Below are 26,594 nucleotides of genomic sequence, written 5' to 3'. Positions count from 1 at the left end.
CTCCCGCAGTGTAATTAATTAAATTGAAGGCACTGTCATTTAAGGAGGCTACACTGGGTTAGTGGAGATTTACTGTACAGTAGGAAAATGTAAAGAAAAATCACTTCACAATTTTGAGATGTGGGTCTGAGTGTTCTGTCAGATGACACATGCAGTACTGCAGCCTACAGGCTCCGTTCCATAACAAAAATCGAATACAAATCACTACAAGAGGACAGATATTTGACTAAAGTGAATGAGGAGATGATTGTAGGCTTCATACAAAACTTACTTGGACGTAGCTCGACTGGAGTGTTGCCAGGGAAACAGGACATTGCCGACAGCTGCCCGGTAGCTGTAGACACCCAAAAGTCCGAGGGCGAGGGCAACCTTGGAAACCCAGGAGCACCGTCTTTGAACCAGGAGGTAGATAAGCACCAGACAGAAAGCGGCGAGCAGGGAGAGAACTGTCCTGTGTTCAGAACTGGAAAGACAAAACAAATAGACAGAAACACCTTCATTTTCTCTGAATGTAGAACTTGAAGTTCATTTACGGCACATTTTGTATTTGTTTAAATATTTTCTTTATTTTACCTTAAAGGTGCAATATGGAAGAATTTTATTTGAGAACATTGAAATATTAAATCAATTGTCCAATAAATGTGAATAAACAGCTTTATCTTTGATGTCTATGTATTTTGTTAGAGACATCCACTGAAATTAGCATGCTAACCATCTAGCCCTGGCGTGTCCTGGTCCAATGCTCCTGTACCAGCACTGTAAACACCAACAGCCAACACGAGCTCCCAGTCTCGACTGCTAGCTGCACAGCTAACTGAGCTAACTGAACTGGCGATCTGCAGCTACAGTTAGCATTCATTAGTGGCTACTTTGGTGATATGCTGCCCCCTATATGTTTTGAGTATGAATTCAACAGGCAGCCAATTTTCACATGTTTCATCTTCAAAGTATTATACGCAAAAGTTATTTAATTGATCAAAAAACAGAAAGCTAAAACCTTGAAGTAGACTATTTACAGAGAAACAGAGAACATTTGATAAGACCAACACTGTCAGTCATATCTTCCGGCAGTAGTTAAAAGAGGTTCTTCAATTGTTCGCTGGATTTAAGGCCATACAGTACAGCCCAGATAGGAAATAAGACCTCAAAGGATGTATCAAAGTTGGACAAAAGCAGTGTATTTAGCTGTTAGCTGGATCAGACAGCAGTGCAATTCGGGCGCTCTGAGACAAGACGAGGCATAACGCTGCCTAGATCTCATTATCCAAGCAACAGGCAGTGCAGGTAGGAAGAAAGGGCAACGCCGGACAGGGAAAAGGTCAGAATCCACATCTCTATTCCACAATGTGATGCATGTTAAAGAACGAACCATAATCCCCCTGCCCCATGCTCTTGACAGAATATTAATGGCTCTGAGGCAGTCACAGGTTGAGAAATCACACTTTTTCTACAATCTTAGCAATCATAGAAGGCTATTTTCCTTTCTTGAATCTTTAAAAAATGCTAAGTGGAGGGTCCTGTCAGGTTCTCAGCCAGAAAAGTGCATTTAAATATTTCTAGGTGTCAGAAGTTAAAAACCTTGTATGTATATTGTTAACGCCCTGTACCCTCTCTGAAATGTCTATTATGAATAAATTATTCCCAAAGTGTAATCACCCTTTACATTACACCCATCCAGCCTGGTCTACACCCATGGGAGAATGTCTATATTAACCAAAATGGCTTTCAGCTGTTCCCAGAGAACAGGAATTAACTTGTTACAATGATCTGTTTCTCTTAGGTGTAGGTGGAGAGACAAATGGAGATCATAATCTTGTTGCTGCATTCGCCTCCTGAGACTATTGTCTTGTGGAATCTGTACGAATTGCTATCTCTGTCTTACAATGAATAATGAATGTATCCCCATGCGTGCGCTGCACATCAGTTCTAAAACATCGAGAGCACACTAAAACCTCAAGTTTACTACTGATTTCCCCCCTCGCACCGTCGACTGGAGCTGGGTAGAAAATGAGTTCTTGTAATGTCCTGTCACCTGCATGTTCCCACATATCCACACAGAATACACTGTAACACCAGACTAATAGTCCTCGGCTCTGCCAGCAGCCCTGTGCTCATTACAGTCTCCAATATAAAAGTGTTGGCTGGAACAAACAGCAACAAGATTTCGCTGTTCTTGGAGCCTCAACAGTAGTGGAGCTAATATTGTAAAATCTGACTAACAACAGAAAAAGACATGGAGTCACTACACTCAAAGGTGCATTTTTAAGTGCACCTTTAGATTAACTTCTAAACTTCAGCGTAATCACTTTGAATATTCAGCGTTTTACTGTTGAGACTGCTGAGAAGGAGAAACCACTTTCTCGTTTTGCTATTCATAGAGTGGTGTGACGTTCTTCGGGGGACCTCTCAGTATCATAATGGTACTAAGGTGATTCTCAGTTAACCAGGTATCTGGTGTTGTTTACAGTCTGTCTTTGTTTTGCTGTCTGGTAAACATATCCAAGTTTTCAAACCAATGTCACTGACTAGAAAGGTAGGATTGATCACACCTAAATCTAATCTTTACCACATGTTCAAACAGAGCTTCGAAAACTGGATTTAAGGAGTCCTAATATGCTTCCTTGTCTTTTTCCTTTCTTTCAGTGTTATATTTAGGTTCTTGTGCATGTAAAAGATCTTGGAAGTTAATAAGGTATTGATAAGGACCTTCGAGGGGCTGGAGCTAAAACAGAGTGTTTCAGACAGAGGGGGAATACAGTGCTGCAGCATCATGAGAAAACAAAGTGCTTTTTGAGCACTAAAGCCCGTAAACTTACTCTAGTAACCCAAAATAAAATTATGAACATGAGAATTTGCACAATAAGAGTACTCTCCTCACAAATGGAACGGGTTAGGTTTTGAAAGGTTTTAAAAACATTATATTTAAACATTTCAGATTTGTAGTTGTTATTGCTTTTCTCAATGTGTAACATCTGTTCTGTGTACGTACATTTCTGTGCATTTTATCTATGCTCATACTGTTTGTTTTGCTGAGCACAAATCTTGCTTGAAAAAGGGTTTCAATGAGATTGGCTCTTTAAAAAAAGGATGTAATGAAATAATCTGGCAGCAGTTGCCAAGCCTGCAAAAAGGCTGGGGGCATGTGATTGGGTGAGAGGAAAGAAGTTGGGAGAGGTGACAACACCGCTGTCATGACAAGTGACATTATGAGTCACTGGCAGAAATGCCAGTGTTAAATAAAAACAGCTTTTGGAAAAATAGAATTTTGAAATAAAAACTGCCAAAATTAAATACATAAAAATACTAAAACACTTTATGATACAGAGGTTTTATAATTATAATGAATTTGTAATTTTTAAAAAAAATATTGGTTTGTATTTATTTATGTGATAATCTCATAAATATTGGCCATTCTGTAGTTTCATAGTTTAAGAACTTCGGCTATATAAAAAGCTGTATAGATGATCGATTTTGCCTTGTATAGATCTTTATATAATATTCATAATTTTAAATATTGGTAAATCCAACCTGTTAAGCCAATGTCCAACGTCAGGCAGATGAGCCCACTGCACCCCAGTCTGGTTGAGGGAGCGCAGCAGTCGGCAGCACAGTAGAGTGAAGGGCGGCGTGGCTAACGCTAACCACTTCTCTGAGAAAATCTCTGCTTTAGGGTGAGCAGAGTGGTAGTCTTTGGAAGGGAGGATATGATCTTCTTCATCTCCAGAACCTCTCTGCTCTCTGAAGTACTTGCGGCAGACATCCTGGAAGACGGCGAGGCAGAGAGTGTTGAGAAGAAAGTACCAGGTTTGGTGCTCTTCCTCTACGAAGCTGCTAGCCGCCAAGCTGAGAGTGTGTCCGACCGTGCCGGCCAGCAGCAAAACATCCAGCTCTGATAGTGACCACTCACTGCCACTGCTCTTCAATGGAGACTAGAAAAAAAAAAAAAAAAAGTGGAAGAAGCTTTTGAGCAGGGAGTCCAAATGTGCACAGAAATCAAAGAACAGATGTCCATGAGATTTTGCAAACAATTTAGTCTTGAACCTAAAAACAGATTAATAACATTTTGGTACCTTGTTTTTAACCAACAGTAGAAAACTTAAAGCAAAACTCTCGCCATAATGCTACCGAGGCTTTTTTTGTGAAGGTACCTGAGTCAAACCTTTGTATAAAAGCATAATCGCGAAGAAAAAGATTTACCGTATTCTCGTTTTCTTTTACTATAACATCAAAATCGCTATTTCTGTAACACTAAGAAGGCTCGACACAACATGAAACTTTGCTCGTAGTATCACCTGTAGTTTGTTAAGTCGCATTCGGAGGTCGATACTTCTGGCTGACAGGACGGTGGCGAGCGGAACAAGCAACTGCTAATGTGAGTTGTCCAAAAACTCTCTTTTTAGTAAACTCTGTGTACACAAACAATATTCTCAATGCTTGTGTTCATGTGTAGAGACCCTGGTGATACTACAAGCAAAGCTTCATGTTGTGTCAAAAAATAGAGATTTTGATGCTTTCATAGTAGCGCCTGTAGCACTCCCATTGAAAATAAGTCTGACCCGAAAACAAAAATTTGGTAAATCTTAAAAGTGCCTCTTTCGTCGTAATAAAGCGTTTACACAAAGGTTTGACTCGAGTACATTCACAAAGAAAGCCTAGGTTGCATTTTGGTGAGAGTTTTGCTTTAACACTGGCCAAATACCAAATCTAAAGGTGCTTAAGGCGCTGGTTTGGAGCCAGTGACTACTCTGGAACCAGGATTTGCGTTTCCACAGCCAAAGAACTGACTTCCAGCCAGGACAACTGGTTCCAGAGTGGCACCAAAACTTTGTGTATTTAATTGAGAAGTAGAAAGTGACTGAATGATGTGACTCTATAGTGGCTCTCATGCCTGTGGAAAAGCAAACCGGTTCTGAAAAGGTTCACAAGTTAAACCAACTTCAAACCAGCACCAGCACATAAGAAACACTCGGTTAGCTTTGACTGACAAGGCTGAATGTGGTACCTTTGCTTTGTCAACAATTCTATTATGACAATCTATTTTCACCTCTCCTACCTCTGTAATGTGGATGCACTTGTGTAAAAGAAACACTATCCAGACTTTGCCAAGGCATGAGACTTATCATGAGATTAAATTGTATGTAAAGTGGCCATTTCTTAGTGCATCAGACAGTGACCGTGAGCTGTCATTTGTAAAATGTGGTTGGTCACTTATGCTGCCTCCTTCACATTTTTTTAAATCTGGTGTTTGTCCAGTCGCGTACTTGTATGCAAATGATTTAATTCACCGTGTGAGAGCACACTGCCATGCAAAGCAAGTTCAAATGGAGTTCAGCCAACCTCTTAGTTCAGCAGCAATATTTTGGCCCCACAAACAAATACAGACATGCATCTCAGGCTGTGTTCACCTTGAGGTGAAAGAGAGGCTGAGTCTGTACATAGGCTACCTGCAGGCATCAGTACCAGCTCACTGTGGGACGGGTCTGTTTAATACTTGATTACCCCCTTACAAATCTACAGGCTATTGTTCTGCCCAGCTTTCAGACATATGCATGCTCACTTATACAGAAAAAGTGACATTAAATATTGTGCTCTTTAGTTGTGTTCCCACAAAAGGAAAAAATACCACTCAACTGTGGCAAATCTAGGTGCTGCAGCTGCTATGTTGCATATTTATTCTTACATTATGAGTATGTAGGTTGTCTTGTTATAAGTCAATCTTAATTTTTGTTTCCATGTTTTGAGGGAATGACCTCCAGATGAAATACCCTGTACGTTACTAAACCCTACTCCAATACAGTTCTCTGCCCCACACATATCCCAGGGTTGAGTCAGGTTTCTGGTTAAGCTGGGTCGGCCCATTCATTCTTCACAGAAATACGAGCTACTCTTGCATCACTGAGAAAAGGATTAACATCCTGTATTCCTACAACTTCTTTGTTTTTGAGATAAAAACCTGTCATGGTTTACAGCAAAGGGAGCTGTAAGTTTTTTTTTTCCCAGCTCCAGTGTTCATGTCCCTTTTTACTCCAGTGGTTGGCAAATTGTGAAATCTCAAAATTAACAATTCCTCATGTTTTCCTTCACTGAGTAAGTCTTCTGCATACTTCTTCTTTCAAACTAGATGGAATACAAACATAACATAAACCTGAAAATAAGTGGGGGGGCATATGCATTTATATAGAGCATCACCCTCCTGTTTCAAACTTGTACAGGTCCAACTTCCAAGACAGTAATTATTCTATCCTCATTGGCAATCTTACTTCCAAACAGCTGAGCGTGAAGCACCACCAGGATCAATACTTGGCCCCCCTCTGTTTGATCTATTCAGACTACTGTTTAGCCAGTGACCAATTACCCAAAATGCAGCTGGCAAAGTTCTTAGCAAAACAAAGATACATTACTGGTCACTTACCTAGAATCAAAATGATTTGTCTGACGTGCTTCCTATGTATGAATCCCCACCAAAACGTATGTCTTGTGGCGCAAGCCGTTGCAATCACCAGGGACTCTGGGAAGTTACGGCCCAACAAACACATAGTCCAGCACGTAACCACTTGTAATGCCGCAAATTTGTAAATGTAAAGGTCTTGGAAGTACAACTAAATATGTGTAAACATAGAGTATGAAGGCTTTTGTGGCCCTAGAGAAAGCTGCATGTAATCTAATAAATTGCCTCCGGTGATGCTATTCAGTGATTGAGTTGCAGGAAGAATAATATATGGAATAAAAAAGGTGATTTGATCTGTATTAATTTTGATCATTTGTTTAAACATTCCATAATAAGTCTCAACAGTGTTATGGGAGTGCAAAGCTAGACCAGTGGACTGTTTTTAAAAAATGGTGCCTACATTACACGTAATGCACCTTCAGTTGAAGAAATGTATGACATTACATTTGATTCTATATTATTTTATATATAAATATCTCATATCTATTATACATCATATTTGTCTTACTTAGAAAATATGTATATACAAATGCAGTAAGTAAACACTTTAATGTGGAACATTTGTGGAGTTACCCTTTAATAAGTGGATTAGCTTCTTCCCCTTGTTTGAAAGTGAATAAATGTTGAACTATTCCTTTATTTGTCAAAACATGTATTAATCAAACAGTAAAGAGTGTTAGGGTATGCTTCTATATTATTTCAAAGAACATAATATGAAGAAATATTTTCTCATGGCCAACCTATATTATAGAACATCCTTCAAGATAAACCTGTACTGAAGCCTAATGTGCCGGGGACAGATAGAGGATATTACTCTTCTGCCCTGTCAATGCGCTTCTCTGCATTATGACAAAGCACAGTGAAATGACAGGAGGATGACCTTTTGTCTGAAATAAAGACCTCGGCTGCCATCATTGCATCGATCCTAGTTCATACCAAATTTCTATAATTTTAAAGAAAAATACTACTGAAGTGACAAATCAGTTGCAATACCTCTGAAAATACTTGAATCACTCTTTGGTCTAAGACAAGTATATGATTTATCATATTCTACTGGCAGGTCGTTGAACTCAACTTTCCATCATGCAGTTATGAAACACACTTTCTGACTCAACCCTCCGGACTATAATATACGTAGATATTTTCACTCAGGCACAAAAGACAAACCTATTCAAATAGTTTTACTGCACTCCTTATAGGTTCAGTTAATACATTTGTTAAAGGATTCTTAATCAAATTTTCATATTTCTGGTATTTTACACTTAGCATTACACATTTTTATTGTCTAAAATTCACTTTCAAACACTTTATAACTTGTCATCATAGACACTACATTTTAAAAATAAAGTACACTCACCTTTAGGTTATTAAAATTCATTCAACTGGAATTCTAATCATATTTTTGCTCAGAGTTGTGAATCAGTAAGTGTGCTTAATCTTCCAGTTATCAACTCTGTCTCGCAGAGAAACTAATCAGGATAGCTCTAATAAAGGTTTTGGATGCCGCCCACAATGCAGTCATTTGTCAAGCTAAACCGGGCGCAGCTTTGCATGTAGATCCAAACTAATTCAAGTGATTATATAATATAACAAAACTTTACCTGACTTTAGATCATTTTTCTTTGAACTTTGTTGCAAAACATTTTCCTACTTTTTTCTACTCAATGGTTATTCAAGATGTGTTTTTGTCAACTGAAAACTGTCAGAAAAGATAAATTTTGGCAGAAAGCTCTTTAGAAGAGTCTCAAAAGACTTCCCTGCAGATTAATTACCAATGCTAATGTAGTGTAACAATAAAACAGCCTCATTATCTAGTCCTAATATCAAAATGAGGTTGTCAGTCATAACTTAGAGGACTCAGAGTCTACTAATTGCATTTCCTCACACAGGTTATTACAGAGATAAAGATTTTGGCCATGAAGATGGGCCATGATTGAAAATGATTAATCACGTTTTCTGGACCAAGGTTGTCAAAGTAATCAATAAGATTTGATTGATTAATTCCAACATCAACTGCAAGTCCGGAAATACTTCTGTAGTTTTACTGTATGCGATCCCTCGAAGAATTGTTACATTTTTAAGGTAAATTAAATTAACACAGTTTTTACAGCTGGGGAGAGATTACAGCTGCAGGTTATTGTCCATAAATATAGACTGTTATGACTTTTGACAGCTTCTGTCACTTAAACTGTGTGGCTGGAGCGACCTGCCGATCAGGATCCAGCACTGAAGTTCTATTGTACACGTTTCTGTATGTCCATGTATTCATATTAATTTAAGCTACACTTCAATGTGTTTATTGCTCAACTTTTTTGACATGACTCATTCAAAACACCTTGAAATTACAGCTTCAAAATCATGGTGATGGTGCGGTGTCTTGTAATAGGGTGAATGCTGTTTCTGTCTCAGCCACTCGGCCCCCCATTACTTGTAACTCCAGTGAGAGGTTAGGATCACAGCATTACATACATGTTTACTTCAACATACAAGTTTTCAACACAATATATTGTTATGACGTAATGAGTTTTGTTTTTAGTTATAATCTACATTAGAAATTTGTGTGTTTATCAGTGGTGTTTCACTCGGAAGCTGTCGGGGGTGCCAAATCCCACAAAATGCCAATTTCGACACAATATTGCTTTAAATCACCTAGATTTACCATGACCTGGATGACTGAGAACCTTCATCAGTGACGCTTTAAGTCATTTATTGAGGTTTTTGCCCAAACTAACGGATAATAAATTAATTACATTTTGTGGTCATCGTGCCATTCACTAAGAAAAAAGGGTGCAATCTAAAATGTAATACTTTCAGGCTGCTGCACGCATGTTTAAAGCATTCATTGGTCCAGTTTGTTTTATTTTGCTTGCACGAGTCATGCCACAACTTTCTGTCTAATTGTTTTACCTCTCTAGCCAAATTCTGTTGACTTCTCAAGAATCTGCTGGATGAGGAAGCACACTTCACTTCAGAAGTCCAATCGTTGCCATAATGAAATTATGTGCACATTTATTTTGACATTTCTGAGACATGTGAACTCAAAGAAAAAATATTTCCAATTAGTCTTTTCAAGGAAGTCCGAATCACATAGAAGTCTACAGCATATTTCCTCCACATGCACCAGAGTACATATTTGGAAGTTGATGTCTTCTCCCGACCTAATGACCCGAGTGGATTTCTCCTGACTTTTATTTTGCTGTATCAGCACTTCCTTGGAGTTCCCAGAAGGGAAATGAGATGTAACCTTTACAGATAAATTATAATGAGCAAAGAGGTGCAGCCGTAAAGAGGACTCATCTTTTAGGCCAATTTAAACAAACACTTAAGAATGAAAGCCTCCCCTGTCTGAATAACTAGCCCCACTATGTCTGATTGATTGCTCACATTTAGAAAAGCAGTCAAAACACTGCTGCCAATTATTTTATTTGTTGAAATGAATTTCAACATCGCTGTTATAGAGAAGACAAAATAACACAAACAACCCTTTCTAAGCCCTGTCATCTTGTTTTGTTTGCTTGTTAGCTTAAATTTTTGACTGTTGATCCTCTTCGTCCGTCAACTCTGTACGTTAAATGATTTTTCTTCTTGCACTGACAGTCTGGTGCACATGATGTGGCCTCTTTTCTTTGGTTTTGTTTACAGCTGACTATGTTGAAAACTACCGTTCATTAACTTTGAAACAGAGTTTGTAATTGTGATGACTTTACTAGTGCAAGTCACGTTTATGTTATTTTTGCTTTTCCACTCAGTCAGCTGATAATGTTTTTGTAAATGCATCAATCATTATTAAGCTGTTAGTGAAGCCTGACCCTCCTTCTATCTGTTGTACAAAAGTCCATTTCATTCACAGAGTTAATAAGATTCTGCTATTTTCAAAGTGCTTTTAAAACAGCTGACATTTTGATGATTTTTGACATAGTGGCCATAATTGCAGATTTGTTGTGACCCAAAACACATTTCCCATTGACAATCATATGAATAAGAAAAAGCTGTAAACTCCAGCAGGACTAATTGTATGGTACACTAGAATTATCTTCTTGCTTCCGACCATCAGTTAAGTTGCTGTTCCTGAGTTATGGCGTTAAATAATGGTCAGAAAAGTTAAACTTCAGACATTTAGAATATAGAATGTCATATCTTTATCATTTTATCCTATTCGGATTTTGTGTAATATTTCATTTTAGTTATCAGAATTGTTGAGTTATGACCAAAAATGTGTTTTTCCCTACAGTAACCTTGATTTTTGGCATCAAAGCTCTGGTCAGTACTTCCTCAAGACATAGTCAAGAGATTCTCTCAAGGTATTTCTGAAATATCTCGTTCACAAGACTGGGATGGATAGACATATGGACGAACGTACTGGAGGCATCATGTTTTGTCTATAAATGAAACATAATGCCTTCAGCAAGTCTGTTGTGAGTGTGGACACATAACTTGAACTTAAAAACTTAAAAAATGGCTGTAATCTCAACATGATTATTTATATTATAAAAAAATTTATACATATACACAGCGATTAAGTCCATTAAAGGTTAGAAGGAGCCAGCAGGAAGTCGATCGACTTAGCCAAAGAAGAACTACACTAGTTGCCAGTTTATTAAGTGAACCTAACTAAAGCGCATGCAATCTTTAATAAATCCTCCATCATGAAGGCTATAATGTTTTTATTGTTTAATTAATAACACCATCAAGATGAACTGCAACTACACCAGTGGGTCCGGAGAGTGCTGAAACTATTTTGTGTGAGTGCACAGTGAACATCTTTCACTATAATGAACTGGGTGCTATCTGGAAACAGTGTATCAGTCCTCTTAACACATCCACAGTCTACTACTGCACTGATATTACAGGCTACTTTATGTTGAACACCACAGCTACTGCATTTTCTAATATGACTTTACAATGCAGCTGATAGTTGAGGTTGACAGGACAATTTTCACTTTCCCCATCATGCCACTCTGGAGTAACCCTCCTCTGGCTGTAATGCAGAGTGGAAGGCACCGTTTTGCTGGAGACGCACAATGATATCTGAAGATTCAAGTCTGGTAGACCGGAACATTTCTGATATGAGTGCAATGATAGTGGGGTTATAAAGTTGTTTTAAAAAATAGTACAACACATATGCTATTTAAAATGATGGATTATGTTCATCAAAGCGGAGGAGTCTTTCAGAAATGTGACCTGGTTTTAATGGATTTTGAAAACAATGGGAGCATGGGACAAAGATTAATCCTGCAGCAGCTTCTGTAATATAATATAATGGGCCCTTTGTTGTGCTGTTGGCTTTAAAAGTTAAACGCTGGAGTTTTATAGAGGTTTAAAGCCTCCTTCAGTTAGTTAGAACTGAAGGAGGCATCCTCTTTGATGAGAGTTGAAATGTCTTCAAGACACGGAAACAAGTCCAGTTGCCTACAATACAGCACTTAGAATTACCATGACCTGGATGACTGAGAACTTTCATCAACATATGTAGAACACCTTGTTAGACCACCCCTCACTATCAGGGTCCTGACGCCATGTTGAAGACCTACAGACTAAAAGACTTGGAGCGAAGCTGTGACCATCGCAGGTCACACATTTGGCACAGATGTGTTCCTGGCGCAGAGGGAGCGCACGCTGCAGGATTTCCTCCAGGTGTACAGTAGCAAATGCTTGCAGGATTAACCTCAAAACTCTGGCTGAAGTGGCGCTGGTACTTCCAGCCTTCAATGTGGCAGCAGAGCACGTGTTCAGTCCCTGCTACATTCTCCCTTGGTGCATTCGATGAAAGTGAAACTCTCGCCAAAAAGCAATCTAGGCTTTATTTGTGATTGAATATGTAAAAGCATAATTATGATGAAAGAGAAACTTTTAAGATTTACCGTAGTTTCGTTTTTGGGCAAGCTAATTTTCAATGGAGTGCTACGGGCACTCGTACGCTAGCATCAAAATCGCCATTTTTAAAACACTAAGAAGGCTCGACACAACATGAAACTTTGTTCGTAGTATCACCAGGGTCTCTACACATGAACACGAGCATTGAGAACATTGTTTGTGTAAACAGAGTCTACTAAAAAGGTTTTTCAACAACTCACATTAGCAGCGCGTTGCCATCATGGCAGACAAAAAGTGTCGATTCCCGAGTACGACTTAACAGGAAGGCTTGAGGAGCGGTCCACCATTACTCTCCTGCCTGTTGGGTCCATCAATTTTTTTTTTCTTCCTTCGAGCTCCGACATTAAAATTGCTCTATTTTCCACCACATTTTCTCCTCAAACATACAGCATTTATTCCATGGTGGCTTTAATCTTCCACAATAAACTGCCTGGTCTTAAACCGAAATACCGCACTAGGATTGATGACAGAAAGTGATCCCTGCAACACTCAGAAGGTGCCAGTAGTTGCTATGCAACCAGAAGTCATTCCTTACCTGACGGATGCTTGTTAGGGGGGTGAAGTTTGACACAGTACCGGAGTAGTTTGTTGAATTTAGGCTATTGAAAATGGAAGTATTGAAACTGAATGGTTGAAATATAACATGCATTTCATGTCAGTTTTGGGGGCTTGACAAAATGTTTCTCAGGGTCGCCATTGGCCCACCGGCCACACTTTGAGAACCCCTGCTGTGAAGTAATTAATTACAAACCTCCATGAAAAAAACATATGGCAAGGTGTGCATACAGCCAAGCACCATTTGGCTGAAATAAATGTTGCTGAAAGAGGCACTCGCTACTAAATCTACTAAAACTTTTCCTCTGGCCTTTGTTTCAAAGTACAAGAACATTCAAGTGATTTGAAGCTGCATTAGTAAAGACTTTGCTAACTTAGCTAAATCACAGAGTTGGGGGTACAATAGACAAGACCGTCTCATCCTCCCTGAGCCTCGGTAGATTTAGTAGATTTTCTCTCAAATAAATTCTGATCGTCTCTACGGTAATGCTTCTCTACCCACAGGAAGTGAAATATTCAAACATAAGAGCAAAAATCTATCTTTTAAACAGCAGCAAATCATTCCATCAAGCGTTCACTACATTCACAAACATTTAATATTTGTACTCACTTGTCCCTACAATGCTTTTTGTTATAAAGGGATCACACATCAGGTGAACTGATTATTGATGTTTTACATGCAGCTGACTGTATGTAGATAAAGGTAAAGCACATGTGAATACAACTGTAACATCTGTCACAATCTGTACCTGTGTTTGGGTGGTATATCAAGGTGCAAAAACTCACCTTCCCGTGAATCTTGGGGCCCAGGGGGAGTTGGCGTGCTGCCATAGAGACCAGAATACAAAACATTGCAGAGGAGAAGGCAACAGCAGCAAACACGAGACCCCAGGAGAGGCTGCAGAAGTAACAGGAGCTCTCGGCAGATGTGCACACCAAGACGTGCACTGAGGCGAGCAGCAGGCACAAGAGGTAGAAAGGCAGGGAGAGCAGGACTGAGAGAACAGGGAGGTCCACTGCTGCTTCGCCACTCAGGGCTTCAGGCATAGCCAGCAGTAAGACCAACAGGAGCTTCAGGGCCAGGACGAAGGGAGAGAATGGAGAGAGAAGGGAAGACAGAGTTTTCAGGACTTTTTTTATCAACTGATACAACTACAGAAACCTAAGGTAGCATGGCCTGACCAGAATATGTGAACACTTGAGCCCATTCCTCTTCATTTTGGAAGTTACAAGCAATGGAATCACATATCACATGTTTAAAGTTTTGTTATGAGTTTGTGGTATTAATATTTAATGGTAATCCACCTTATCAAAGCTTTGTCTCCTCGGTTTTGTTCGGCTGAAAATAACACTATCCAAAGTATTTGTTCAATTAAAAAACAAAGCTTTCGAATGTAGGCATGGTTCTTAATGAAAATTAGTTAAATAATTAATGAGGTTATAATACGACATTTGAATTTCTTCTCCAAAACCACATAGTGCCCCTTGAAATACTTATATTACTTAAAGGTGCAATTTGTATGAATTGCATATGAAAACATAAAGAACTCACACTATCAACAGTGTGAAGATATAACAGTTTTGACACTATGTTAAAGACGTTTATGCACTGAGTTGCAGAGATGTCTTCTGAAATTAGCGATACTAGCCAGTTAGCACCGGCTAAACTTGGTTCCAATGCTCCTGTGTTAGTGGTATAAACACCACCTGGCGCTCTGAGCTCCCACTGCACACAGCTAGTTGTACAGCTTTCTGAGTTAACTAGCTACAGTTAACAGTTATCAGTTATTTTAGTGATATGCTACCACCTTATTTCTTTTGAGTATGAACTCTACAGGTGGGCAAATCTTACATACTGTACCTTTAATCATCTTATTATGCTTTAGGCCCAAAAGTTGTAAAATAAGGCATTAATAAAAAGTGCTTTATAACGACAAAAAAAGAGCAAATATGCTCCTAATTTGAATGCTAATAAGCACCTAGTTAAGGCTGAATATGTGTACCATGATGAAAAGTGTTCTACACCAATGTATTAGCCTTTAGGATGAATGAAATACCTCTGTACTCACCTGAAACACAAACACCATGCCTGCAATCATGGAGTACAAGTCGTACTTGCCCAGCTGTTTGCTGAGGGCCGAGCTCATGGCAGCAAGGGCCTCCAGATACTGCTTCAGGACCTTTTTGCCCATGTTGGTCAGCACCTCAGAAGTGTTGCCCTCCAGGTAGAGCTTCATCCAGCTCCCATGAGCCTTTTCTGCAACACGGAACTGCTCAAAGCCTGCCTCTGGATCAGCGACAAATGGGAAGGGGGACACCGGTATTAATGTGTGCAATTTATATGGCTTTAGAGTGACCGTATGTTGAGGAATACTTGACAGTGATGTTTGTTGGCAGGTACTTATCAAGACTTGGCTTAATTGTGCAAGACAATTCTGTAAAATTTCTTGTTGGAGCTGTAGCAGCTATTGCATACATATAGATTTGGCAAAATGACAAGTACGTTTGCAGCATCTCATTAACAGTTTTCTGATAGATAGATAGATAGATAGATAGATAGATAGATAGATAGATAGATAGATAGATAGATAGATAGATAGATAGATAGATAGATAGATAGATAAGCTTTATTTCATTTTATTGTGTATTTACAAACCCAATACAATTAGATGTATTAGGACAATTAAACTTATTCATAAAACCAAACAGCCTCTCCTCTTTCCCATAAATGGTGGCATTATTTATGGGTATGTCTATATAAACAGCCTGTCACCATATTGGGACAACTTAACAATTAACAGTTAACAACCATGGTGCGGTACAGGATACCACTTCTTTTTTTTTTTTTTTCTTTTTTTTTACTATTATCTGATTTAAAAACAAACTAAACCATGAAAAAAGTAAAGAAAAGCAAAGGCAGAAGGGAGTCTCTTTCAGAAAAGTATCCTCTACTGCTGCCTAGGCTGCTGTATTTCATCATAAAGAAAATACAGGCATTTTCCAAATATTGGTTTCCTTATGTTCACTAATCCTGTTTGACTTCATCAATCATTCTGATGCATGGTGGATGTTTTGACTGGGAAATCTATTAAATTTCAGTGTTTTCCTTCTCTGTCTCCTGTGTCGATAATGTCCCTTAAACTGAAAACATAATATGCCTGTAGTAGCAGCCATTTAATCCTGTACACAACAAGAAATAGTCATTTTTCAGGATCCTAACGATGACAAGCTATGACTCATTCACATGTTTACTCAAAGCAGATTAAATGAAGCCTGCATTCATTTCACTTCAGTGCTTTAGGAGCCTGTTCAAGGACAAAGCAACGTGGAGGTTTGATTTGTGGTATACATCAGTGAAGTGTGCAAACACACACGTACACGCACGCACGTGCACACAAACACACACACACACACACACACACACACACACTTCTAGTAACAATATTTTGCAACACCTATCTTAGCAGCATAGGCAAAGGAGTGATAAATAGTTACTGTGGCTTTGCCAGACAGATGGGTTGGTAGAAATATTAGAACCTTAAGCCACAGGCATGAATCATACAATATCGATGGCCCTGGCCATGTTTCATCTGTCTAAAAGTACAGGGACTGGTTAATGGCCCCTCCAAGATGCCTGAGGTTAGAAGCACAAGAAAAACACAATATGAAGATTGATTCAAGGCAGACATTGATGGATTTATAAATGAGTCTTAAAGGGAATTTCAAAATGTTGTTTAAGTGGGCCATGCTTATCAGAAACCACGCACAAATTTGGGACTAGACTATAGATAGATAGATTTAGATTATTGTGACACAGGTCTTGTCTCTGATACAACCCTGGGGTATAACATCAGAAGAACTTTAAAAATAATGGAAAATTCTATTAAGGATTTTATCTGTGAGTGGCAGTACTAGTAATAGTAGTAGTATTATAGTAGATCTCATATGTTGTTTACCCTGAAGAAGGCCCATTATACCACCTGATTCTTATTGGCAACTTTTTAGTTGCTAATCAATTGGCAATTGTTAAATGGAAGAATTTGGCACATTCCCAATGTTTAAAAAAACTTGCAACCTGGAACAAGCAGTACAACATTATCACAGCATTCAAGCTTCCTACCCTGAGGTAAACATCAGGGGAAAAGGGCTGCTGTGTGAATATGGTCTATTTTGGTACACCATTAAGACCAACACATAAATGGTTGAGACAGATGTAGAGGCAGGACAACCTTCTATCACCAGTTGTGCAGAACTTTTAACAATATTACTGTAAAGTTTGTCAGGTTATTCTTACTTTGGGACAAAGAGGAGTGGTTGCAAAAACTTAAAAGACATTGCACAATAATGATAAAATGATAATCCAGTTAAAATGGCACGCTCAAGCCAAGAGTTCAATTTAAGTACTTTGGAACCCCTGATGAAACATACTTGAATACTGAATCAGCAATCCTTTTCAGACAGAAGGCAACTGTCTCTCACGCAACTTATTTCCTGCCCAGTAAGATTTGACCCTAACAGGTGTCCAACAGGCATGCTACGTAAAATATCATCCCAGGCGAATTTCCCGGCAGTGACAACTATTAAATTCCTCTGCATAACAGCTTCATGATTACCAAAGTGGACAGAATTAAAAAAAATCAACACATCCAAATGTAGGTCTGCTGAAATAATTTCCATTTCATCCCATCGCTATGGAAACCAGGGACCAAAATAGAGTGAAAATTGTGCTGCCAGAGCGGTAAGTTTTTTAATGTGAAAGGAAGTAGTTTGTTTCACATCTAGTTCAGAATGTAACATGCTGCGAACCACACTCATAAGTTTGTGTCAGTTTATTTTCAGACAGTTCAACATGAGACACAGAAGACAACATGCACTGATTATTATCATCAAGTTGTCCTGAAAACAGGGCCCAAAGACAAGTTTATTTTTTGTTTTTTTCACAGCATCTGATACTGAAATAACATAAGAATAACTTTTTAATAAGACAAAGGACCCCATTCAAATGAGCTGGAACAAGTGCATTTCGGGCATAACTCCCTTTTGCTGGATAATCTGGGTGCAAAGTAAGAAGCAAGGGGTTGTATTTAGACTCTTAATAAGTCATGGGTGTGTTTTGGGCGTAAAATAAATTAAATCACTTTTATCTCTCATTCAATTTAAGAGCCAGGTATGCCAGGATCTGGCGCATTGCTATTTAGACAGTCGCACTTGTATTCACTGAGGTACAGGTATGTGGTCCTTGGCTGCTGGACCATCTGCCTCAACTGTAACCCAATCATCTATCCCATCAATATGTAATGGTGAAGGAAAGGATCAGGTGGGACGGGTCATTAATATTATCATTCTGATTAATAGTGGATGGGATGCCGACGCGTGAAATTACCTGCAGTGATCCTCCAGCAGTAGAATGGACAAGTGCATCTCTCTATTAAGACAGACACTGCACGAGTTTACGTATGAGGCACAGCAGTTTAACTTGATAGATAATTCAAATCATCTTTCGTCAGGCTCTATTGTTAATTACTGTTCTGTGGTCATTACATTTCAGAGGGTGACAGACAGTTCACATTCATACAAGGGTATTGTATGAAGTAAAGCAGCCATCCTCACTATAAATCTAGAGCTCCATCAGAGCTTTCTAAAGATATTTATTTAGTTAAATTCAGTTTCAACTGGATAGTTTTCTCTGTCCTGTCAACTTTGCAACTGCAGCTTTTATTTTCAATGTTTAAACCATGATATCTGCTGATTGCTGCTCACATGGAGAGGTTTAAAATGACTGGAAGTAGCCTCTTAAATCAATTAAGCAGAGTGTATGCGTGTTGTAAACCTTTAAAATAGCAGTGACACTGTTCAGACTTTAGACCAGGTATTTAGTGCCTCAAGATAGCAATTTGCAAGCAATGCACCTGACCACACCTCATTTAAGATGCTCACAGGGGTGAACAGATGGGCACAGCCACATTGCTACTTACACAACATGGGCGCTGGCTGTGAAAACTGCACTGGTCAGAAATGCAATGACACTGTGCACCAATTTGCACCAGCTATCAGTCAGAGCCCATAGAATCTACAGCCATGCTAGCAGCTCTGTAAAGCTGTACTTAGCTAATTGCTAATGTATGCACGATGACAACGGTAATCTACTGATGCTAAGAAGGAATAATATTCATCATCTTGCTAAGAGGGTAAAGTACTTACCATGTTCACAATCTTAGTTAAGCATGTTAGCATGCGACATTTGCTAAAACAGTAAACAGAAAGTACAGTTGAGGCTGATGGGAATGTGATTAGTTGTGCAGGGGTTTGGTCATAAGTGAGGCAATTTTGACCTGCTTGATACAAGTCACCCTGAGGGTGTTAAGAATGTCTGTACCAAATAATATTGCAATCCATCCAATTGAGACATTTTAATCAAAGCCACAAATCTGAACAATTTAGAACTCATTGTGTGGAATCCATGAAGGTACATGGAAATCACGTGAAAAATTTCATGGCAATCCATTGTAAAGTTTACGAGATGTTTCAGTATGAACAGACCAAAAGTAGGACACATTGCCATCTTCCATGCGGCCTCCCATCTCTTCACCTCCCAGTTGTTCATATACAGGAATCTTGAACCAATTCGAAAAACAAATGAACAGTACTAGTTTATTCTACAAATTAATAGATTAACAGATTAATTATTCTAAATGAGTCCATTAATGTTTGCTTTGGACTTCTAACATCTAGGATGTAATTTCATCATTTTCTGGTTATCAGGTTTGTTGTAGCTGTTTTTGGGCCTATTTCTGCATTCAGAGCATTCTCATTAGGGTGGGTGACTGCAGACCTGTAAGCAGCCTTGACACTACCTATTATCTATTTTGTCATCATGTCAGAAGTATTCCATGTTCATGGTCCAACTGCTTCAGTCAAAAACAAAAATCCAGGCTAAGGCAAAAAAAAATGTTTTTGTGAAGATTATGAAAGTTTAAATCAAATGCCACATGTCTGAAAAACTGGTTTGTTTGGCAAGTTATTAAAGACTTTTCTCTCTGCCTCCTTCCTTCTGTCTCACTTAAAATGATAAGATAAATTACTTCCGGCCGATCAAACATTAGCAATGGTAATTGCTGCCATTGGTGTATCAAATGTTTGTGAAAATGAAGGACAGCAACAGAGAGACAGACGCAGGGGGAGACAGATAAGAGGCGTGGGGGAGACGCTGCAAGATGGATAACTCTGACAAACAGTGTGACCCCGAGCTATAAGCAGGGAGTAAAATTCAGTGAGGATATGTGCATGAATTTGCACAAAGAGTGGGCAGCATTAATGTTCAAGAACAGACCACAGACTGTTTGTGGTTCTCCCGTGTGGATTTTTCCCAGCTGTAAGGTCAGTCAATCACAGACTTAAAGAAATCAGTATACCGATTTTCCACACTTCCACCCCTGACATAGCAGGAACCACCATGTTCAGAACAGGCTTGCCCAATTCTTACTCAGATACTTGGTTTCTGTTGGAGCTAGGATCAGTATATCTTTTACATAAACCTACTCTTTTGTATCATATAGCATGGTCATTGTATTATTGCAGCCTTCAGCAACATACGTACTGTAAATGCATGTTTGATTTATCTGACAACAAAAAAAAATACTACAAACTGCTGGTAGATTAAACATTTGGAGGATTATCTAACTGCAGGATGAATATTTTCAATCAGTTAACAACCATTAGAGACCATTAACTAAACAACGGCATGTGTTTAAATGGATTTCTTTTAATCTCCAACACGTTGAAATCTAAATTTCAAAACATGTCTTTCTTAATAAAGGATCTGAGCTTTGGTGAATCTTTTGAACTTGTAAGAGGAGTCTATCCTCATCTTAATAAGACTGCTGCAGGTTAAACGCTCTGAGAAGCTGCTTTGATGCAGTTGTCAGCATGGTGGGAATAATGAGGAGACGGACGTCTGTTTACAGCAAACCACTTCTGAGTCAACCTGAATCTGTGCCATCTGTGTTTCCTCTGTGAAAACACTACATGCACAAAACTGTGACTGGAATGCAAATAAAACTATAATCTAAACAATACAATAATGCTGCTAGTTTGAGGTAGAATGCCTTATCTCAATGACTTATGTGAAGTGTACAGATTTTTACTGTAATGAGGACCTGACATAACATTTTGTGTTATTTCTTTCAACAAGCATTAACAATTTTTTTTGGGGGGGGGGGGGGGGGGGGGGGGGGGCGGCACCATATTGACATATTATCAGTTTTCAGAGTCCAAATGGCAAAGTGTTAGCATTCAGCTGCCTATACAGTATACACATCCAGCAAACACACAGCAAGACATCCATTCATTTTAAGACATGTTTTTAGACACCTGATGAAGTCCTTTAAACACTAAACACTGTTTTAGTCTGCTCCACTATGTTAGTTAATCACTAACTCTGCCTGTTGCATAGTTGTGGACAGGTCACATACAATGGGTTTGTCAGAGCTTTGTCATTGGAAAAAAACATTGAAAAAGGGTTGAGCAGCCCACATAAAACAATGAGCTGAAAGTTGCTAAAACGCCCTATAGAGCTGAGGGGAACCGCACAGTCAGGTGATAATTCTCAGTGGGTTTGTCACTAAGAGACAACCAGCATATTCATTTCAGTGATTGTTCATAGAAAAATAATAACAAGAGTGCTGTAGGGATGACATAGGCTAATACAGAAGTTTGCATCGTCCTGGTTAAATCACTGGAAGTAAAAAGCTATAGTTATGTTAGGCTATAAACAGACTACAGTGTGGTTTCTATGACTTAAACATCACCACTACCAAGTGTCTTACTACACATTTTATGAATTTTCTATAAATTAATCAGTCTACAGGTTTCAATGTAAGAGCTAGAATAGTTTGTAACTTAAGCAGGTCTGTGAAGATGGACTAGTGAGTTGATGAGTCTCAGCATGATGTCGTTTAATGTCCCAGACATTCTCTGTAATCTCATTTAGGCACTTGTTTGAACCGCCCTTTTTTCACATATGCGCTTTATAATTCCCTTGTGGGACATTTAATGGTGTATTATTTTAAGTCATAGAATAAAAAGTGCAAATTTCTTAAGCCTGTGGTAAGCAGACCATGTTTCAGGTGTTTAACCAAAAACCCATTAAAAAAACTTATTGACTTTGACAAGAGGGAACCTGAAGCACAAGAATGCCAATTGTTTTCCAGGTTTTAGGACTCATTACTAAAGCACTCTCGTAGTTCAGCTAACTCATTTACTTATTAGGTGTCAGTCAATGGGATTTTGCGGCTAGTTATGAGGAAAAAACTTTTGGATTATAATACCTGTGAGTGATTACTGCTCTGGGTAATGTGTGGTATTTTTTGGAGTATCAGTAAGGTAAGGCCACATTGCCTTCAATATTTTGTGAGAAAGCTGAGATGGTGTAATGGGAACTGACTAAACCTGTGCTTGGTAGTTCTAGCAAATTCAGTACAGTCTGACTGACATAAGTGTAAGGAAAAAATGACAGCGTCCTAATTTTGGACTGAATCAGTCCTTAAATTCCTTTGTTTTCCTACAATGGGCAATAGTCACATTGCCGCGGGCAAAGAAAAAAGTAGACACAGGTATGGTCACCAGCAAGGACTGATAGCATATTGATGAGACTCCCTGTCAGGCAAGGTCCTGCCTTTCTGGGATTTAACAAGTCTACAAGTTGGACGCAGTGAATGTGTGACTCACCTTTCTCGTAGTTGAGTATGCTGTCTTTGAGCAGGCAGCTGAGCTGGTGTCCATTTAGATGCAGGAAGCGCAGCTGGTCTCGTAGTGAGGTTTCGTCCAAGACACCGGGGATGAGGCGGCCCACGCTGTTTTGAGATATGGGCAGGCCGAGTCCCAGGGCCAGGGTCGGGGTTAAGTCGACCTGCTCTACGACTCCGGGCTTCTCCATCCCCACTGACAGGGCAAGAAAGAAAGAAACAAAACACTGAGGATCTATTGCACCTGCAATACATGATAGTTGAATAATGAAACATGAATTAGATGCATTTTTCTTTGCATTTTTCCCTTGACTACCTTTTTTTCACTGTGTTGTTTTCTAGCCTTTACTTGTCAATCATTGAGTCTAGTACTGTGATGTCTTTCCTGCTGATATATTTCAAGGAACCTGTTCAACCTGAATTTATATTAAGGAACAAGTTTGTCTTTTTATATATATATATATATATCTATTTATTGCAAAAATACTTGAACGTTAAAATGCACCACCTTCTGTACTCTTTGTCAGACACAGGAAATTTAAAAAGCTTTTAAAAATGAACCAATTGATGAATCACAATTGTGCTGCATCAATCTGTGATACCAGGAAGCAAAATGGGTATATTTGTAAGAACTAAAGTCATATTTTATTTCTTCAATCTACAGATAAAAAGTATTTACACGATGGATGTAAGGAGATGCTCAATTTTCGTACTGTCTGTGGTGGAAGATTCCTCCTTCAAAACAATAACAGCTCGTCTGAAAGAAACACTTATCAAGATGACTTTGAAAAAGAAGTTCCTTCTCCTAAAGTCATTAACCTGACACAAACACTAGCAGTGAACAATCCCATGCCATCCTGGTATTTGGAAGCCAGTGATTATGTAGAATATATCTAATTGGGACAGATCACTCAAATCACAGTCGCTGCAGCATTTCTGTCCCATCAGGACAGTCAAGCTACGGTCACAGGAAAATGACGAGAGTGGTTGAACCTTTCTCCAAAGTTGACTCTCTTTATTAATTAAGACCAAGTGCATCAGTGACATCTTCTTTGTTGATTAGAATCAGGGTCATATTAAAGTTGAATTCAAACAGAAAACCTGAATCTGAGAGAAGCATCAAACAATCCAGGTAATTATATTTGTATAAAGGCCTGCGGGTATGACCATCAGGAGGGTTGTTGAATGAGCAAAACAATCCAAACAAAAGCCAAAAATGAATGAAAACACAAAATCATTAGCTCTCCTCCTTGTCAAAAGTGAACAGACATTTTTATGTTGACACTTGGCTTCCTGTGGAGAGCTTTCAAAAATACAAACAGAGAGTGGGATTAATTTCCCAAGTTGTTCATGTCTGAGTAAAGTTTTCAGGTTGCGATAATGAAGTTTTTCTGCTGTATAATATATCCGGAAAAATGAACAACACAGCTCACATGTGTGGGGAAGAGAGGCAGCTGTAGACTAAAGACTGGAACAAACCCCAGAGCTATGAGCTAATTTGGTAATTGGACACAATGAAATAAGCCTGGGAATTATCCATTTTATATTAAAAGGAGACGGATTTGCAACAAGACAAGGACTTTGCCGTATTAAGCCCAAAGCCATTCAGGATAATGCCATGAATCTACCAAGGATATGAGGCATGTTTAAATCTGTTACTTAGCATTGAATGACTGAAAATATTTTAGACATGGTATTAGTTTCAGCAATTACACTAATGAGTGAAGTTGAAAAAACCCTCTTTGTAAAGTGAAAGATTTTCAAAACCCTGAAGATGTTTTATCAAAATTCAACATTAATCCCATATTGTGTATGTGTAAAATCATTTGAAAATCATTTGAAAATAAGCCAAGAAGAATCGGTTTGCCAGACCACTGTTGTCCAATACTAGCCTCATTCACACTGCCGTTTGCATGCGGGGAGCCTGCGCCAATTCTGGTGAAATTTTGCTCCGGTGCTGATCGGCCTCTGGAGGTAGTATCAGGGCCGTATTATTGGCGAACCCAACCCGTGTGAATGGATAAGCAGGCGCCACGGAGCGGGGGCGTGTCAATCGTACAGTCTGATAACAACCCGGGTCCCTCACTCACCTTAATAAAGAGAAGTTTCCCACAAAGCAATGTTACATGACCAAGCAAAAGTAACGTAGTAACTGTAACTATCTTTGGCAACTTATATGAGGAAAAAAAATACCACAGCTGTACATGGAGAAGCGTCCGTCCTCCTGTCTGTCCTCCCACCCGTACTACCAACTCTTCGTCGCATTTCTGCCTGAAAAAAACAGCGTCTGTCACTGGCAAAAAACTTTAACTCACTGAGAGTTTGTGATGAAAATAAATCACCGCGACGGTCAGCCCTCCAGACCGAGACTTCAGTCAACTTTCTCCTGGAAAACAGCCTCCATCCCCGAGAGTGAGGGAGTCAGACAGCTTCCAGTTTAAAAAATGTGACTTCATCACTTTCCAGGTTGTTTGATGGGTCAGGATCTCAATCGCTACACATTATAACAGCATCCATATGATTAGAAACTGACCGCCGGTCTAGATTGATAGAGGGGACACCGGAGAAACACCTTGAAAACACACCGACGTCATCATCATTACTTGTACCGTCACGCCTCTTTAGGAGCCGCAGCGCCGGCTTTCTGTGGGAATGTGGGAATGTGGGAATTGTCTTTGAGGCGGAGATGCTTCGCACTGTGTGAATCACCATTGGCAAAGAACTGGCGAACCAACGCTGCAGAGATAATGCGGCGTTCCTGTGTAAAAAGGGCTACTGTTACATCCAACAAGGGTTGTCAGCCATTGACTATGAATAGTTGCTGTAGGGCAAGAGTTGTTGTTGTTTGTGATATGCTTATTATTTTCTTCTTACACCAGCTTAGTTGGGCGAACATGCAACACAACACTCGGTTAAATTTGTATCAGGAGTGTTTCTTTCCCGCGGGCAGCTGTTTTCTTAGCTTAGCTTCCTTGGCTAGTTGACCAAAGTTGTCATGTTGTGCAGAGACAAGGGCGCTCTTAAACCTGGCTTAGGGATGTATGTCAGTTTCCTCTGCACAGTGAGACAGTTGGAGGTTCATGTCAGCCCAGCAGTGGGAAACAGCGGTGGCTTCAGTGGTGAGCTAATACGCAACAGCTGGCTTACGACAACACTGTCGAGGGGACACACTGCCTCGCCAAAACGCCATATGCAAATTCAGCAGCCATCGTTGAACCCTACATCCAACCAAACTCTGTAGAAAAATATTCAGTCTGTTCATACTGTATGTTTGGTTTACATAGAACAGTGCCACACGTTCTGACAGGACAGGTGTGTCACAACTCAGTAAAAGGTAACATACACATAATGCTGATTTATAGATGAGAAAACTACATTTGATGAGGAAGCCATATGCATTGAAGTATCAAGCTTGCTGATATAATCTCTAACATATCCCTGTTACAGCCATTTTTGAATATAGCTGTACAGAGTCATGCATTTGCTCAGCTTGGTGAATACTTTGCATGAAAGCTGGGACAATAACAATGTTTCTCCAACAGATTACAGCACATTTACCTCAATGTCTGGTATGACCGGGCTTAAAATTGGTTGCTGGCACATGGTTGAAATGTATATAATGGTACTGTAACACAGCTCATCAATATCTCTCTTCCATCAGTATATTCAATGTATCAAAACATTGTTGCATCAGTTACTGGTTGCACCATTGTTACTGTGGGTTTTGAAGGTTGGAACTTATCACCTTATCCATTCTCTTTTATTTGGCCAGGGTTGGTTGTCTTTGTTTTCTCAAAGAAAGTAAGAAAAGGCAAGGATGCACAGACACTGAGGTAAACAATGACTGCATGGCTTCTAACACCTACACTGACTGATTAAAGTGGCAATGCCTCTTAGGATCCTCCCAGCAATTTCAACTAAATGTTCTGCCAATCTGTGTAAGAGGGTTGTTTTCTCAGTGACACATTCAGATT

General features: G+C 39.2%; 1 protein-coding gene across 1 annotated transcript in view; it reads right to left on the bottom strand.

Annotated features, from left to right (window-relative positions):
* pigg (phosphatidylinositol glycan anchor biosynthesis class G (EMM blood group)) overlaps positions 1-26,594 on the bottom strand; it is a 75,987-nt gene that overhangs the window by 29,222 nt on the left and 20,171 nt on the right. Inside the window, exons 6-10 of the mRNA XM_030397093.1 lie at positions 22,604-22,816; positions 14,947-15,164; positions 13,664-13,948; positions 3,529-3,929; positions 272-463 (exon numbers count right to left, since the gene is read on the bottom strand). Coding sequence (XP_030252953.1) covers positions 272-463; positions 3,529-3,929; positions 13,664-13,948; positions 14,947-15,164; positions 22,604-22,816 — 1,309 coding nt within the window. The remainder of the gene's footprint in view (positions 1-271; positions 464-3,528; positions 3,930-13,663; positions 13,949-14,946; positions 15,165-22,603; positions 22,817-26,594) is intronic.

This window comes from Sparus aurata, chromosome 18, assembly GCF_900880675.1.
Source record: "Sparus aurata chromosome 18, fSpaAur1.1, whole genome shotgun sequence".
In the NCBI taxonomy this organism is placed as follows: domain Eukaryota; kingdom Metazoa; phylum Chordata; class Actinopteri; order Spariformes; family Sparidae; genus Sparus; species Sparus aurata.
Note: the sequence above shows the minus strand (reverse complement) of the source record. Positions and strands in the feature narration are given on the sequence as shown.